Source organism: Mytilus edulis, chromosome 5 (genome assembly GCF_963676685.1).
Source record: "Mytilus edulis chromosome 5, xbMytEdul2.2, whole genome shotgun sequence".
Taxonomy (NCBI): Eukaryota; Metazoa; Mollusca; class Bivalvia; order Mytilida; family Mytilidae; genus Mytilus; species Mytilus edulis.
In genome coordinates, this window is record NC_092348.1 from 47681544 (window position 1) to 47701342 (window position 19799).

Genomic DNA, 19799 nt, shown 5'->3' on the forward strand with positions numbered 1-19799 from the left:
TATGAAAAAGTCTGCATACAAATGTACATTTACAATGAGTCATTAATTTATGGTTTTTGATATTTTTATGGTTGGAAACTAAATAACCGTATAATTTTAAAGTCTATTTCCGGTATAGATATTTAAATTGGTGATGAAATTCCAACAGTTATTGTGATGTTAAGCCAATAACAATAATTACGTTTTAATCATTTATGTAAATATAAATGGTGCGCGTTTGTAACGACACTTTATTGTGAAATTATGTCAGAATAATCGGAAAAGCGAGATTTTGATGTATGTCCTTTCGAAAGTCGTACTACGAAAATGTAATTAACTACAAGGAACCGTTCGGCCTTTTTGAATTTACAATCACCGAATAACAGGCTTATGACATAGGACTGGGGTTAGACAGCTTTGTGTGTTACAGAAACCCATTAGAAAAACTTTTTATAAAAATCCTTCAAATGTGGTTTGTTTGATATTGATCAAAAATATTACTCGACATTCGAAATGATAGATATAAAAGTTTGTGAGCATGAAAAGAAAAGTAATAACTATATGGGAACGGTAGAGGTTAGGGGTATAGTACAATTTTAAAAAAAATAGTCTCTCTGCACAAAATACATTGTGCATGAATACTACTTAGGTCAACAGCTGTTTATCCTACAAAACTGTTGCACAATCCACTAATCGTTGGTTCAGTTTCATTGTCATTGTCTTTAATCAAGCGGATAAAGTCGACTCTTGATAAAAAATGAAACGTTTATGCAAATTTTTAACGGGATCTGGCTATTGGTCTTTCGAACGAGGAGTACACATTAAAAGGTTAAGGGAACTTACATTCACTCGAACTTCCTGATGGCATCGGTGACATATGGTGTGTCTGGGCTCTCTCAGGTTTTGAATTGTTAAACTGCATTATGCATAAGTTATGGTACGTAGACTGTTTCTTTTCATTGTGTTTTTAATAACCTTTTCTTAATTAAGTCGCTGAATATCCAGTTGAATAGATATTAAATTTAATTAATGAAAAGGGAGATTCTAAAAGGTTACCTATTCAACACTGTAATAAGATCATTGAATATTGTTTTTATTGGTATAAATATTGATTTTGTTATCAGTAAATTAAAAGCTAACTAAATATACATATTCATGGAACTAAAATCTGTCGATACCTGTAACTTGGCATTGCACAAGGTCATGTTTTTCTCTGGCTGTTTATGACGTCTTTACACTAAATCCATTGGATGTTGGATGTGTACGGATTGATAGTTTAGTCTTAGTTGCATGATTTTTTTTTATTAGTTGCAAGTGGCTTTGAATTAGCTGTCAGATAACTGCGACTACTCTCAGATCTGTTCATTGTGTCTTTTTGTGTCGGGATGTATAAGTACCGGGCCACGTCCACTGTATTTTTGTCCATCTGATGAGTTCAGCCTTTTTCAAGTGATTTTTATAGTTCGTTCTTATGTTGTACTGTTATACCACTGTCCCAGGTTAGGGGAAGGGTTGGGATCCCGCTAACATGTTTAACCCCGCCACATTATTTATGTTTGTGCCTGTCCCAAGTCAGGAGCCTATAATTCAGTGGTTGTCGTTTGTTTATGTGTTACATTTGTTTTTCGTTCATTTTTTAACATAAATAAGGCCGTTAGTTTTCTCATTTGAATTGATTTACATTGTCTTATCGGGGCCTTTTATAGCTCACTATGCGGTATGGGCTTTGCTCAGTGTTGAAGGCCGTACGGTGTCCTATAGTTGTTTTAAATGTCTGTGTTATTTTGGTCTTTTGTGGATAGTTGTCTCATTGGCAATCATACCACATCTTCTTTTTTTATATTGCCCAACATTGTATATCCTTTATCTAACGATTTCAGTAGGACCGTTATGTCGAGCTGGCACAAACAACATTTTGTTCATAGTATGATTACATAAACCTTAAAGCATGTTTGTACAAAGTTTCATGCTCGTATCACCATTTGCAGGATGTACGCGGTAAGTTGCTCCATGTATGCATATTTAAAAAAAAAAATGATAATGCTGATTATTGATATCTTCAACGGTTTTTTTCTATCTACTATTATAAGTTATGTGGTTCGCTACTGACCCCCTACGGATCCATAGAGGGTTAGTAAAATCAATAGGGGTTGAGGGCAGAGGGCGAATCCCCTATGGAATTTATTCATCCTCTGTGGATCCTGAGGTGTCAGTAGTTAACCATTTATCGAAGTTATCGCATGCTGTACTTTTTCTGCTGCGTTTTGTTCAAAAATAAACAATAAAACACAGCAAATTCAATAGATGACGTCACCATTTACGAGTCATGATCCCCCTATGAAATTTACCAACACCCTACAGTCTCATAGGTGGTCACCACTTAACGTCTTTTAAACCAATCACAACGTGATAGTTTACCCGCGGTGCGATAAAGTGTTTTGAGTTAATAGGCAAAAACATGAAATTTTGTTAAAACTCGTCACTTAAGGGCAATATCACCTGAAGTAAGAAGTATCATGTTCACAAGAGTAGCGCATGACACCAAAGGCAGATATCAAGTCGAAAATAAACTGACAACCTCAGCACAATTGCTGTCACGATGTCATGTTTGTGAAACTTTTTTTTAATTTATTATAGTTTTCAAGTTATCAGACTACGACTTCATTTTACCATATGTTTTATTTTTATCCATGATGGCATGTTTGTTCTGTGATCGGAATAATAAAACACAATCTTTAATCAAGATTTAGGCCGTTGACGACCAGCTTAGTTTGAATTGAATAAGCAGTTATAGAGTAGACAATCTTTCCATTACTAGTACTTGTAGTGTTTTCAGCTTTGAAACAACAAATACCTGCCTAGATGTAGAGCGCTTAGATACATATACCCAAACTGTGTTATTCGAACATAAACAATTCAAACGAACTCAAACCTGAATTGATTAGGCCAGAGATGGGTCCTGTTAATAGCAAAAAAAACCCAAACAACATGACATATGGGGTATCAATCCATGACATAAAATCAGTACATGCATAGCTTGAACGGAATCCCTCGCAAAAATGATTTTTATAGACTTTGTAAGATGTATTACCACCTTATCGTGCACGGTCAAAAAAGAAGAAGTAAATATTCAAAACAATATAGTTTCTACTCATAAAGGTAGATTTCACACTATGTAGCATATATATATGAAAATAAGGTATCACATAAAAGATGAAGGACTGGTGATCCTTGTAGTATACACAGTTTACTGAAAATTCGAATTCTTAAATTGAGGGCATGTATAGCCTGTTTCTCTACCCAATAGTTTTCGTTTAGGGTAAAATTTAGCATAAAAGACTAAACCATGATCATCTCGATATAAATCAAGCCCCCCGAAAAATATTTAATGAATACATGTCGGAAAACTAGTTTTTTGCACATATGGATGTCAGGTTTTCATGAAATGCACTTTGGAGATTCTTGTGGATAAGATGAACTCTGTGTACCGTCCTTATATTATCTTTTGGCTCCATACTTCAAATCATGGCTTCAAGCTCTACAGTAAGGTCAACGGGCTCTTTTGATGGGCACCTTGCTCCACAAATAGGGCTCTAGGGTGCTATGATGGGGCTCCTAGCTCAGACAGTAGAAATCATGGCTTTAAAGACGTGTGCTCCGGGCTAATGTTAAGCTTGTCTTAGTACACCAACGATACCAAACGACCGGATATAGCAACTAATCGAACTATATTATCCCTCAAATGTTTTCATTTGGTAAGCAAACCAGTTGAACAAAATTCAAGTGTCAATCATTTAAGCCAATACTATTTTGGTCATCATTCATTGAAAACTTAAACAATAAAATTGAGAATGGAAATGGGGAATGTGCCAAAGAGACAACAACCCGACCATAGAGCAGACAACAGCAGAAGATCACCAACAGGTCTTCAATGCAACGAGAAATTCCGGCACCTTGAGGCGTCCTTCAGCTGGCCCCTAAACAAATATATACTAGTTCATTGATAATGAACGCCATACTAAACTCCAAATTGTAAACAAGAAACTTAAAATTAAAATAATACAAGACTAACAAAGGCCAGAGGCTCCTGACTTGGGACAGGCGCGAAAATGCGGCGGCGTTAGACATGTTAGTGAGATCTCAACCCTCTCCTTATACCTCCAGCCAATGCAGAAAAGTAATCGCATAACAATACGCACATTAAAATTCAGTTCAAGAGAAGTCCGAGTCTGATGTCAGAAGATGTGTAACCAAAGAAAATAAACAAAATGACAATAATACATAAATAACAACAGACTACTATCACTAACTGACATGCCAGCTCCAGACTTCAATTAAACTGATTGAAAAATTATGTCTTCATCATATGAATATCAGGCACAATCCTCCCCGTGAGGGGTTCAGTATCATACCATCATAACATATATGTGAAGAACATAGCCCGTGTCATGCCAACAACTATTAAATGTGTTTAGTTCCGATGCAAAGACCCTATAAGTGAATCAATATTAACGCCAAAATATTCAATCTTTAAATCTTTAATGACTTGACAGCAGTATCGTAACTAAATCCCTTCTTAATAAGTCTATTTAAAGGTTTTGTTAGCTTCTGAGGCCAATACTGACATTTTTGTGCTTTATAAAGAATATTTCCATAAAATATTAGATGTGAAATACCTGAACGTATAAGAAGTCTGCATGTTGAGATATATTTACGAAACATGTCCTTATACCGATGATAAAATTTAGTAAATGTTTTGACTAGTTTGTGACATCGACAACCCTGGTGTAATAATTTTTCAGTAATACATAAATTTCTCTCGTTAAAATCTAAAACATTGTTACATACACGAGCGAATCGTACAAGTTGAGATATATAAACACCGTAAGATGGTGACAAGGGAACATCACCATCTACAAATGGATAATTAACGATAGGAAATGAAAAATCATCTCTTTTATCATAAATTTTAGTATTAAGCTTTCCGTTAATGATATAGATATTAAGATCGAGGAAAGGGTAGTGGTCATTGTTAGTATTAGCTTAATTTAAACTAAGTTCAACAGGATAAATTGCTTTAGTATACATACTGAAGTCGTCATTATTGGGAGCCAAAATATCATCCAAATATCTAAAAGCATTATTAAATTTGTGTATCAAATGTTGTTTTCATGGGCCTTTGCTGATTTTTGTCATAAATTTTTAACTCATAGCAATACAAAAACAGGTCCGCAATAAGTGGTGCACAGTTAGTCCCAATTGGAATTCCGATACCCTGACGATATACGGAATCTCCAAAACGAACAAAAATGTTATCTAGTAAAAATTCAAGGGCAGATATAGTATCAAAGCATGACCAATTGACATAGTTTTTTTGTTTATTGCTACTAAAAAATGACCTAAAAGAGTTTGAACATATATATTCACGTTCTGACTTTTTGAATGCCCATTTAATTAGAGGTGTGATTTTTTTCTTAATGAGAATGTGAGGCAATGTGGTATATAGGGTAGAAAAATCAAAACTTTGAACAGATACAAAATCACCAATATAAGCATGCAATTTTATTTATCAAGTACTTGCAACGAGTTTTTGACACTCCAAAAGTAATTATTAACACTATTTTCGAAGGCCTTGTTTGAATAATTTATTATCAGGTTTTTGATTGTACCAAGTGTACTGGTAAGAAGAATAGATAATTTAGTAGTGGAACAATGGCTTGACGACGAAATAAATCTATATTTGTAAGGTGTTTTGTGTTGCTTCGGATGCCAATACATAGTTGGGACTTTCATTGTGTTTGGTTCTGCTTGTAAAGCGGTAGCTTAAAGTTTATCTTTGTTACAGATGTCGTTTTCTGAAAATGGAGTCAGTTGAAATGTTGGTGAATTGGTGATTTCTTTTTGTAGAACCTCAATGTAAAATTTACGTCAAACAATAATAATATTATTAGCAGCTTTATCGGCCGGGACAAAAACAAATTCCTTGGCTAGTTCTTTTAGTTGATGTTTGATACGAGAAAAAGGTTTATTGTGGTTATTGTTAAGAGTAAAATGTTCTTTAAAATGTTGAATACGTATATCAACTATGTTCATTACTGAATTAAAAAAAGAGTCAAAAAATGTTTTGTCAGCTTTTTCCCGTTTTATCCATTTCAAACAGTAAGTACGGAGTGAGTCGTGGATGATATTACGACACTCATTCCAATTAATAATTGACAGGGGACGATATTTAGGTCCTTTACTGAGGAATGATTTTAACTCTCGGTCTTGAACGATGTTATGATCTCCTGTTATAACATGGGAAATGGGTTCATAGATGTATTCGGAATTACTGCAATTACAATGAAGTAGGTGTATTTTCACTGATATTAACATCTTTACACAATTGGCTATAATTAAACACAAATTTCCGGGTAGATTTCTTGTAAATATAACAAATAAGAGGGAGCTCAGTATTATCAACATATCCAGGAACAGAATGGTCGTTAAAAATACCAGCAATATTTACAAATTCAAAACCTTTATTGACATACTTTATTTTAATAAAATGTTCTTTATGATCTTCAGGACGATCAATTTTAGGAAACAGTTTAGACAATGTTAGAATAAAAATATGCCATTATAATTTGAACGATTTCATACTTAGGACTGCTATATGAAATTGTGTTGCAATCCTCTAAAATTTTATTTAACTTATTAATCGGTAATGAACAGAGTTTTGATAACAGATAATGTCTGCCGTTGTTTTTTGAAATAGAAATTAGGTCCGAAATATTGGTATGATTGGTCCGAACTTTTCCTTGATTGCGATTTTTTCTACGGCCATGAGAACGGTTTTTTCGAACAGTTTTAGAGACAATATCCAAAATGTTAACAGAATCGGTTCTTGATATATTGCCAATTCCCATGATATTATCATAAAGACCGAGAGTGTAGACTGTCTGTAATTTTTTAATCCAATTTAATTTAATTTATTTCCGTGATTGTACAAACTTTGAATGAGATTCACCAAGCTGCTTATTTACTACTTCCAAAGGTTGAACTGCGAAATATTTAATAGGATGATTGTGCTTTTTAAGGTGTTGATAAATGATACTTCTAAATTTATTGGGTCTTTTAAAACGATACAGATGTTCTTGAGTGCGTTTAAATATATGTCGTCCAGTTTCACCTTGGTTGGATACCCTTTGAACGAGTTTAGTATTTAATATTTTCCATTTCTTAGCTTCATATTTTTTTTTTTTTTGTGAATTATATTAAAAAGGAGCAAAGACTGGCGCCCAGAATATGAACCAGCATACAATGAATTAAGTTATGTAAAAATGATCAATCTGTTCGGCTAAAGATGTCAAACGTTATCCGTTTTAATTACCCGAAAAAGATATTTAAGTACTACTTTTTGATAAATATTCCTAAAGTAATGAACTAGAGAAGTTCTCGCTCGGACACACACTCCATAATCTAGTATATTATAAGAGCATAAACCTGAAGCACGGGGAGGCACTCTATTGTCCTCACACGGCACTAAAGACAAACTCTGTAAAAAATAAAATTGAGAATCGAAATTGGGCATGTGCCAAAGAGACAACAACCCGATCATAGAGCAGACAACAGCAGAAAGTCACCAACAGGTCTTCAATGCAACGAGAAATTCCCGCACACGGAGGCGTCCTTCAGCTGGCCCCTAAACAAATATATACTAGTTCAGTGATAATGAACGCCATACTAAACTCCAAATTGTATTTCAAAGCAGATTTACTGAATACCGCCATCTTGAATTGTAGAACAGTAGTTCACAAAAGGTTTAGTACTTTGCTTAATTTTTGTACTTTTAGGACCGATTGGCAATTTTAAATGGTTAAGAGGTATATTGAAATTAAGAAAACAAGTGATTTATTACATTATTCAGTTTGATTGATCAACAACCAAATATTTGTGTTTGTTCAAATCAAATTGCCAACTTCAAGCAGAGATCAGTGTTTTGTGACTTGAAACTTGTCTTGTGAACGTTAAACAATACTTTTTGTTACATTTTTGAAAAAAGCATTGTCAAATCCACATTCTTGCAAAGTAAATGAAAATTCTATCTGAGTAAATATTTACCAATCATCAACACATACGTTACGTTAGATATTAGTATTTCGTTAAAAATCTATAAAACTATAAATAAAGGCAACAGTAGCATATCGCTTTTCGAAAGACATAAATCGATGACGTGAAAATAAATCCGGGTTATAAACTAAAACCGAAGGGAAGACATCAACTATTAGAGTAAAACAAGTGTAAAAATTACACTATAAAAAGTGTAATCAAAGACAAGAATTTGCGAAGAAATGGAAACAATTAAAAAAATTCATGAAGATTTGGACTTACATATTGACTAACCTGTCGTCAATTCTACATATACCACACAAGCAATTAAAGTTAGGAAAACACTAACAAGCTTTTTCATAACTGTACTGCTCAGTGGTCAATAATATTTCAAACACTAGAATGCATGTAATATCATTTGTACTTAGTTTTAATTTTTCTTATACTAGTAATAGACATTTCGGAATAACGTTGTAAATTTCCACTGAAAACATTTTCAATTGATTTTTGTATCGACCAATAAAAAAATCCTAAAAACAGACAATTGATTGCATGTCAATGTATTGATTTCGTCAAAACTTATTCTGAATTTCCGATCGGTAAAAAGAGGTATATGGTTAGGTTAAGATTCCTGAACGAGATACAAAAGAAACACGAAATAAAACAGTACTTTTTAAAGATGCTATCACTTCACATGATATAGGATAGACATGTTAGATTAACACTAGAATTTGACAAATTTATGTGGAGACATTTAAATAAGGTATCAGTCAGACGCATGAATCTAATTATTGATTTACTCGACAATTTCAATAAATATAAAAGTTAGTGTAGTCATTTCAATTGGTTAGTTGCGATAATGTGAAAATATTTTAATTGATTGATTGACTGATCGGTCGAATGAATGAAATTGTGCATAATGTCATATTTCACAAATTTAACATTCGTTTATAAATTGCATTGATTAGATTGGTTCATTTGCCTGATTGGAAAATAAATTGAAATATTAATTGTTAAATATTTAACGCACCACATTATCTCCTCACAGTATGATAAATAGCTCTCCTCGAAGTAACGCGGCAGGCCGATAACCAAACTTCCTGGATTTAAACAAGAACACGGGGTTAAGTTCCACGAAACAAATAGGTTGGGACTGGGTCCACTTTGAATTATTGATTCAGGTCAGTGCAATATGTTTTATTGTATCTTAATCATGGTATTTATAGGTCAAGTTTAGTTTTAGGAACATGCAAGAATTAAAAACTCGCTTCTTTTCCCCTTTCAAACCATATTCTTGCTTTTTTTTAATTAAAGTTCTTTTTTTCTAGGGATCATCGACTTTTTTTTTACTTTTTACTTTTTATGTTTTATGTAAATTATGAATTTATTCTGAATGAGATTAGACCTGGGACTGAACTTTTTATTTTTTATTTTTGTGGTCTCTTACATGTTTATATTACTAAGGACAAAACTTCCGTCTTATTTTATTTTTCTTTTGTTAAGCTGAAGCACAATTAGAGCCCTACCGTATACAATAATGTGTCAATAAATTAATATTTTTAAGACTCATTTGATCTTCCGATAAAATGAATCAATTTCAAATTGTACAATCGTATCGCTAAGTGATAGTATTATCAATTTTAAGTAGAATTTCTGTGTGACAAGGTTTCTTAATTGATCAAAAAATTAAAATTAACAAGACGTTTAAGTGTATAACAACTAACAATTCGATCATGTATTGCCAAATGTGAGAACATGAAGCACGCAATGTCTAAACAAAGATTAAATTTTTTTTTCTGTCAAAGGTTTTATTCAAATGAAACATTTTAAATATGACACCGTAACTGCCAATTATGTTATTTGATACCTTCTTCCTGGTCCAAAAACCATAACACAGTCTAATTTTATGCAATGTCTATGAATTGAACATGGCGTATTAGCATTCTAATTTAGATCAAATTTGCAACTTAATTTACTGTGAAATTGAATAAGATTTCAAGCCATGCTCATACAACAATGGTTTTTACGTTTCGTTACGTCTGCTTGTTTCATATACACAAGAAAGTTTCAAATTATAAAATTAACACTTAAATGACGAGATGTATGATCATTTACGAATAGAACTAATACTAGCCATAACATTTGCAATTTTTGATAATAAATTTCACCATCTTGAACGAAAAAAAACACTGTTAAAATGTAAATAGTGCAGAAACTGATGATAAAAGACCGTGCATGGGGATGAGTGAAATCATTATTTTGTCAAAAAAGATCGTTTTATTTTATTATCTTTTTTTTCTATTTTTCGGCAGGCACCTCATCTCCCTTTACATCTCGAACTTCGCCCAAACTCAAGTAAAACCATAGTTAAACTCTGATTTAAACTTTTGTTTGTTGAAAATAAGAAGACTAACACTTGCCTTGTAACAGACCAGCTACAAATCCATCAGAGTGAGTTTTTTGTTAGAGTACATTGACTAGAGATAATTCTTTCTACATTCGACATTTGTTTAAACATCACATTCTGTCCTGATGCTGCCGCAAATATTTACAAGCCAAACCGTTGCCCAACTTAAACAAGGGCGTTACTGGCGGGAAGGGAAAGTTTCAGTCAACACCTGGTGTTTAATATATAAAAAAGAAGATGTGGTATGATTGTCAATGAGACAACTATTCACAAAAGACCAAAATGACAGACATTAACAACTATAGGTCACCGTACGGCCTTCAACAATGAGCAAAGCCCATACCGCATAGTCAGCTATAAAAAGCCCCGATAAGACAATGTAAAACAATTCAAACGAGAAAACTAACGGCCCTTTTTATTTCAAAAAAATGAACGAATAATAAATATGTAACACATAAACAAACAACAACCACTGAATTACAGGCTCCTGACTTGGGACAGGCACATACATAAATAATGTGGTGGGTTTAAACATGTTAGCGGGATCCCAACCCTCCCCCTAACCTGGGACAGTGGTATAACAGTACAACACAAGAACGGTGTTTAATAGTTTATAAAGCTATTCATTATCCCTAGCCGATGAACTGGAAAGTTTTAAGCTATTGGTTAAGCAGAAAATGAAAAAGAATATTTTTTGAAAAAATCAAAATAGATTGAACGTCGCGTTATGAATCATTTGGCGCTCGTGTTCATGGCACGAGCTGGGCGAAAGTGTCTATATTCTAAAGTTCATTGTACAAAATGAAATTTTATTAATATGAACCTCAGGTAAAAATTATATGAAATTCAAGTTAAACTTGCCTGAAATCAATTCTTGTGAGTTTCTGTATGCCAATACTCTTACTGCTCACTTTTGCTTGGTGTAAAGTGACAAAACAATGGTCATATCGATATAATTCAAGCCCCTAAAGTTCATTTTATAATGATATCTTAACAAAACTTGATTTTCATGACATGTACACAAGCAATAATATTGGATCCAGTGTCGTCCTTATTTCATCGTTGGGTTCCATACTCTAAATAATGGCCTGTGGCACTACTGGTAAGTCGACGGGCTTTTTTTTATGGGTCACCTGGTTCTAATGATAGAGGTCTTGGGTCATATGATGTGTTCCTAACTCAGTCAATAGGGATCAGCTCAACATAAGTGTGCTCTGGGCTCATACAAATGTTGATCCCGTCTTATTACATCAATAATATTGCACGACCGGATATAGAAACTAATAGAATTAAATCGGTTCCTAAAAGTTAATATTTGGGTGTCAAACATATCGATAGAAAAAACTTTTCTAAATATAAACATAAAAATATTAACATTTGAATAAAATTAAAATCCAATTTGTTTCACAACTTTGGAGCTGTTATGAATTGCACTTCATTTTAAGCGGCATACTTGTTTAAAAGACAATAAAGGTTTTTAAACTTTTTTGTCATATGTCATTTAATTAAGAAAATAAATTTATATTCAACACTTTGAAGGTAGATTAATAGTTTACCACCAGCTTAGATTCAATAGTGCACAATAGGTATAGTTCTTTGCTTAAATCAGATTGATTGATCGAATAATAAATACTTCTGTTCAAATTGTCATTTTAGCAATCTTTGATTTTATAGTAAAATATTTATAAAGGAATGATATCGATATGTTAAACTGTGTTTTACTTGTGGCACTAAAACAAGGTTGGTGACACATTTTTTCCCCTTTAAACATATCCTAAAACTTATTTTCCTTAATTTTATATCAAGATTCTATCGCAGAGTTTTTTCATGAACAGTCTATGAAAATTTTTAAGAAGACTGGGACTTCAATATATATTTACTTACCTGTCGTCAATTCTACATATAATACAAATAGTTATCAAAGGTACCAGGATTATAATTTAGTACGCCAGACGCGCGTTTCGTCTACATAAGACTCATCAGTGACGCTCATATCAAAATATTTAAACAGCCAAACTAGTACAAAGTTGAAGAGCATTGAGGATCCAAAATTCCAAAAAGTTGAGCCAAATACTACTAAGGTAATCTATGCCTGGAATAAGAAAATCCTTAGTTTTTTCGAAAAATTCAAAGTTTTGTAAACAGGAAATTTATAAAAATGACCACATAATTGATATTCATGTCAACACCGAAGTGTTGACTACTGGGCTGGTGATACCCTCGGGGACGAAACGTCCACCAGCAGTGGCATCGACCCAGTGGTGTTAATAGTTATCAAAGGTACCAGGATTATAATTTAGTACGCCAGACGCGCGTTTCGTCTACATAAGACTCATCAGTGACGCTCATATCAAAATATTTAAACAGCCAAACTAGTACAAAGTTGAAGAGCATTGAGGATCCAAAATTCCAAAAAGTTGAGCCAAATACTACTAAGGTAATCTATGCCTGGAATAAGAAAATCCTTAGTTTTTTCGAAAAATTCAAAGTTTTGTAAACAGGAAATTTATAAAAATGACCACATAATTGATATTCATGTCAACACCGAAGTGTTGACTACTGGGCTGGTGATACCCTCGGGGACGAAACGTCCACCAGCAGTGGCATCGACCCAGTGGTGTTAATAGTTATCAAAGGTACCAGGATTATAATTTAGTACGCCAGACGCGCGTTTCGTCTACATAAGACTCATCAGTGACGCTCATATCAAAATATTTAAACAGCCAAACTAGTACAAAGTTGAAGAGCATTGAGGATCCAAAATTCCAAAAAGTTGAGCCAAATACTACTAAGGTAATCTATGCCTGGAATAAGAAAATCCTTAGTTTTTTCGAAAAATTCAAAGTTTTGTAAACAGGAAATTTATAAAAATGACCACATAATTGATATTCATGTCAACACCGAAGTGTTGACTACTGGGCTGGTGATACCCTCGGGGACGAAACGTCCACCAGCAGTGGCATCGACCCAGTGGTGTTAATAGTTATCAAAGGTACCAGGATTATAATTTAGTACGCCAGACGCGCGTTTCGTCTACATAAGACTCATCAGTGACGCTCATATCAAAATATTTAAACAGCCAAACTAGTACAAAGTTGAAGAGCATTGAGGATCCAAAATTCCAAAAAGTTGAGCCAAATACTACTAAGGTAATCTATGCCTGGAATAAGAAAATCCTTAGTTTTTTCGAAAAATTCAAAGTTTTGTAAACAGGAAATTTATAAAAATGACCACATAATTGATATTCATGTCAACACCGAAGTGTTGACTACTGGGCTGGTGATACCCTCGGGGACGAAACGTCCACCAGCAGTGGCATCGACCCAGTGGTGTTAATAGTTATCAAAGGTACCAGGATTATAATTTAGTACGCCAGACGCGCGTTTCGTCTACATAAGACTCATCAGTGACGCTCATATCAAAATATTTAAACAGCCAAACTAGTACAAAGTTGAAGAGCATTGAGGATCCAAAATTCCAAAAAGTTGAGCCAAATACTACTAAGGTAATCTATGCCTGGAATAAGAAAATCCTTAGTTTTTTCGAAAAATTCAAAGTTTTGTAAACAGGAAATTTATAAAAATGACCACATAATTGATATTCATGTCAACACCGAAGTGTTGACTACTGGGCTGGTGATACCCTCGGGGACGAAACGTCCACCAGCAGTGGCATCGACCCAGTGGTGTTAATAGTTATCAAAGGTACCAGGATTATAATTTAGTACGCCAGACGCGCGTTTCGTCTACATAAGACTCATCAGTGACGCTCATATCAAAATATTTAAACAGCCAAACTAGTACAAAGTTGAAGAGCATTGAGGATCCAAAATTCCAAAAAGTTGAGCCAAATACTACTAAGGTAATCTATGCCTGGAATAAGAAAATCCTTAGTTTTTTCGAAAAATTCAAAGTTTTGTAAACAGGAAATTTATAAAAATGACCACATAATTGATATTCATGTCAACACCGAAGTGTTGACTACTGGGCTGGTGATACCCAGCAGTTAAAGTCAGGAAAACAATAACAAGCTTTTTCATTACTGTACTGCTCTTTCGTCAATAACACAGGAAGGTATGATCCGGTATGGTAAATTAATTGTACTGAGTTTGCATTTTACTAATTATAGACATTTCGAAATTACAGTGTAAATTTCCACTGAATACAACTATTTTGTATTTCATCGACCAATTGCAAACAGGAGGTATATGTTAAAGTTAAACTTCCTGAATGAGAAACAAAAGAAACACGAAAAATCATAACTTCTTTCAAGGTTTTATCAATTCACACGCTATTAGATAGACATGGTAGATACATTCTTACATTTGACAATAAGTATGGAGAAACAAAAATAATGTTGCTTAGTAGTTAGTTTTTCTATATTATGTTTTGTGTACTATAATTTGTCTGTTTGTCTTTTTTCGTTTTTCGTTTTTAGTTGCCAGTTTGTTTTCGATCTATGAGTTTGAATGTCCCTCTGGTATCTTAAGCACCTCTTTCGAAACATTAGGAAAAGGTTCATTTCAAAAGTTAACATCTAATTATTGATTTACTCGATAATCTAGTAACCTTCAATAAATATAAAAAAAGAAGTCTTGCCATATTTCCAAATGATAATGGGTTGATGGTTATCTAATAAATTTTAAATAACAGACATTACAAATTATTCATGGTCATTTTTTGGTTTTGATCATGCGAAGGTATTAAAGATGATTGATTGATTGGATGATTGAAATTGTGATGAATGCCTTTCCTCCAAGTTATTAAGCCAGGCGATAAGAACTTCCTCGATTAAAAATAAACCAATGGGTTTAATTGCGAGGATCGAAAAAGGTTGGGTATGGCTCTCCTGCCCATGCCACTGCTGGTGGAGTTTTATCTCCCCGAGGGTACCAGTAGTCAGCACTTCTGTGTTGACATGAGTTATCATTGATATATTCGGAGTTATAAATTAATTGTTAACAAAATTTTGAATTTTTGAAATACTAAGGCTTTTCTAAATCAGGAAAAGATTACCTTAGCTGTATTTGGCAAAACTTTAAAGTACTTTTGGTCCTCAATGCTCGTCAACTTCGTACTTTATTTGGCCTTTTAAACATTTTTTGATTCCAGCGTCACTGATGAGTCTGTGTAGATGAAACGCGCGACTGGCGTATATTCGATATTTGAATCCTGGTATCTATGATGAGTTTATTTTAATTTTTGGATTTCATGTCAGCGCAACAGGTTTATTTGTACCTAACATGTTTGAATTATTATATTTCTAAGAACATGTAAGCATTAAGCACTCTATCCTTTTCTTGTCTCAATCCTTGGATTTACTTATATGAATAACATGGGTCCTCGGACCTGGGTCTGAACTCCTTTTTTTTAAAATAGAGTAATTCAAATAACATCTAAATTTTTCAACTCAACTAAAATACATGAAACATGCAGTTTTCTTTTGTAAGGTACACTTGAAAAATGTTATGCGTGATTCATGATAAATTCTTACAGACATTTTCATGCGGATTTCATGTTTAAAATCTACTGTGGTGAATCTCTATTTATTTGAAATTCATGTGAGCAATGTTTTCATGTGAAGGGTGTCCTTCAGCTCCATACACTACATTAATCCATAAATATTAAGATTCGTTTGGTCTTGTCATGGTAAATGAATATCAGATTAAAATCGAATGCACTGAAAAATAATATGATTTTTTTTTATTCCCTTTTTTTAACGGGATTTCGTAATTAACGAAAAAAATAAATATTTTATAATACATGTTAGTGTATAGTAAATTTGATTTTAGATCCTTGGAAGATAAAAATCTGTTTCTGTCTAACAAAGGTTTTTTGTAATGAAAATTAAAAAAACTTTAAATGTGACCCACTATCAACTTCTGCCAATGCGAAATTTGAAATACGACACCTTCTTCCTGGTTCCCGGACAGTATTTAAAGTCTAAATCAAAGGAATATATGGAGAATAACGATCAATGAATAATAATTGTATATCAACATAATTCTATCATCATATCTTTCATTTTTGCTATATGCTTTGTATGAGACTTTGGTGTTTCTTTGTTACATATGACATGGCTCTGTACTTATATATTCCGTCATTGTTCTATGATTGTTTATGTTTTCCTTTTGTGCTAATATGCCTTGTCTATATACCTTTGTGTGTTTCTTTGTAAGATATGACGGTGCTCTGTAGTTATACATCCAGTCATTCTTTTATTATGCCATGGTAAATGTATGTTTATATATTTGTTTGTTTTATAGTGATTAAGATAATAACACAATGTTATCTCCTGTACCCATATTTTTGATATTCATATCTAATATGTCTGTTTTTGTTTTGTTCACACATCGTTGTCAATGTAATGGAATTTTATGTTACTTGAATACAAGTAAGAGGTTTGTTTAGCTATAAAACCAGGTTTAATCCATATGTTCTACATTGGAAAATGACTGGTTCAAGTCAAATCAAACCAAATGACAGTTGTTATCCATTTGTGTGATGTGTTTGAGCTTTTGATTTTGTCATTTTGATTACGGATTTTCCGTTTTAAATTTTTCTTGGAGTTTAGAATTTTTGTTATTGTACTTTTTCATATAAAGACAACTTTCTATCTTACATGGTTTTGATCATGCGAAGGTATCAAAGATGATTGGTTGATTGGTTGATTGAAATTGTGACGAATGCCTTTCCTCCAAGTTATTAAGCCAGGCGATAAGAACTTCCTCGATTAAAAATAAACCAATGGATTTAATTCCGATGATCGAAAAGGTTGGGTATGGCTCTCCTGCCCCTGCCACTGCTGGTGGAGTTTTATTTCCCCGAGGGTTCCACTAGCCCAGTAGTCAGCACTTCTGTGTTGACATGAGTATCATTGATATGTTCGTAGTTATAAATTAATTGTTAACAAAATTTAGAATTTTTGAAATACTAAGGCTTTTCTACATCAGGAAAAGATTACCTTAGCTGTATTTGGCAAATCTTTTAGGAACTTTTGGTCCTCAATGCTCGTCAACTTCGTACTTTATTTGGCCTTTTTAACATTTTTTGATTCGAGCGTCACTGGTGAGTCTTTGTAGACGAAACGCGCGACTGGCGTATATTCGAAATTTTAATCCTGGTATCTATGATGAGTTTATTTTAATTTTTGGATTTCATGTCAGCGCAACAGGTTTATTTGTTCCTAAAATGTTTAAATTATGATATTTCTAAGAACACGTATGCATTAAGCACTCTATCCTTTTCTCCTCTCAATCCTTGGATTTTCTTATATGAATTACATGGGTCCTCGGACCTGGGACTGAACTCTTTTGTTTTGTGACTAAACGTTTTATCCTATCCTATTTGATTTTCGATTGTTCTAGGAGCATCAAACCTGTGAATTAAACTGTCGATGTCCAGCTACATCTTACATAAAAAGAATTATCAATAAATTATTCCATAAATCAATCAACCAATCAATCTACCAACACAACCAAACACAATACTTACCAATAGATATTAAGAATGTGTCATTTGATACTATGCCAAATTTTATCAACAAACCAACAGAGTAATCAAGCAAAGTTAAGAACTTAAAACATATGGAATAACTTGCAATACCGATTGATTTCTAAAACAGCTGTTTTCTAAAATAATCATTACATATTTGTTTTTCGTTCATTTTTTATATAAATAAGGCCGTTAGTTTTCTCGTTTGAATTGTTTTACATTGTCTTATCGAGACCTTTTATAGCTGACTATGCGGTATGGGCTTTGCTCATTGATGAAGGCTGTACGGTGACCTATAGTTGTTAATGTCTGTGTCATATATAAGAGAACCACGAAACGAACTATAATGTAACAATGGCCATTTTCCTGACTTGGTACAGGGCATTTTTTTGACAAAAATGGTTGGTTGAACCTGGTTTTGTGGCATGCCAAACCTCCCGCTTTAATGGCAGTGTTAATTATAACATTAAAATGACAACATTACACGACAGGATTACAATGAATAAACAGATAAATGGGAGAAAATATAGGACAGAGACACAAAAGAATAATAGCCATCAAAAGGTAACAAGTTAAAAAATATGTGTATACGCCAAACGCTCGCTACGTCCACACAAATCTATGCTGAGATGTAAAAAGTTTGAAAGCCATAACAACTACAAAGTTGAAGATCGCCGAGAACCAAAAGTTCCAAAAAGTTGTTAGGCCAGGGTTATCCGCCTGGGACAAAAAACATCATTATAATCAAGAATAATACATAGTTGTGCACACAGTGAAATTTATAAAATGACTCTATAATAGATTTACATGATTAAACTTTATGAATTGATCAGAAATTAAAAATAAATATATTTCTAAGTGTATTACAACTGTTAATTTGATCCTCTGTGGCCAAATGTGAGAACATTAAGCACGCAATGTCTAAACATACGTTAGATATAAGCTTACATTATGTATACATAACAATCTTTTTTGTCTGACGAAGGTTTTATTCAAATGAAATATTTTAAATATCATAGTTTGTCAATTGGAAATATGCAATACGATAACCTTTTTCTTGAACCCAGATGCAATTCGATACCTTTTTTTTTATTCCAAGTCTAACTTCGACATATTGTGTGTATGTTTAAAAAAAAAATCGATGTATGTCATGTGTGTATAGAAAATGAAGTTGTATGCATTATCATTTTTATGAAACCAATCTTGCACTTGAATTTACTGTGAAATTATACAAGGACTCAATAAATACTCCAATAATAATGGTTAAATACGCTTTATTAAGTCTGGTTTTGAATAAAAAAAAAGATTTAACAAAAATCTCATATTAACTCTCATACATCGTTGTCAATCTAATGGAATTCGATACGACTGTCATACAAGGAAAAGTTTAAGCAAGCTATAAAACCATGTTTAATCCACCATTACATAATAACATGCCTGTACAAAGTCAGGAATATGAATGTTGTTATCCATTTGTTTGATATTTTTGAGCTTTTACGATGGTCGTTCCGATTTGATTCTTCCTGGGAGTTCAGTATTTTTGTGGTATTACTTTTTGAACAAACAATTATATGTATTAAAATGATACTGTAAAATGTAATTAACTATTTTATTTAATTCTTTATTTATTTAAAGAGGATTGCCAACAGCCAGAGGCTACTATTTGTATGCAGAAGAGCGTGTGCATGTCCAGGAGACGGGGGAAACCTCAAATTTTTTAAATTTTTTTAGCAGGTACCCGAACCTTGTTTATTTTGCACTTGGTTTAAACTATAGAGCATAAGAATTTTTTTTGAAATTCACGATTTTTTTTAAAATAGAGTAATTCA

The 19799-nt window shown here is 33.1% G+C and overlaps 1 protein-coding gene across 1 annotated transcript in view; it reads right to left on the reverse strand.

Moving 5' to 3' along the window:
- Positions 1-8438, reverse strand: part of LOC139523817 (von Willebrand factor D and EGF domain-containing protein-like) — a 38602-nt gene extending 30164 nt beyond the window's left edge. The window contains exon 1 of the mRNA XM_071318104.1: positions 8365-8438. Coding sequence (XP_071174205.1) covers positions 8365-8431 — 67 coding nt within the window. The 5' untranslated portion in view covers positions 8432-8438. The remainder of the gene's footprint in view (positions 1-8364) is intronic.
- Positions 8439-19799: the final 11361 nt, after the last annotated feature.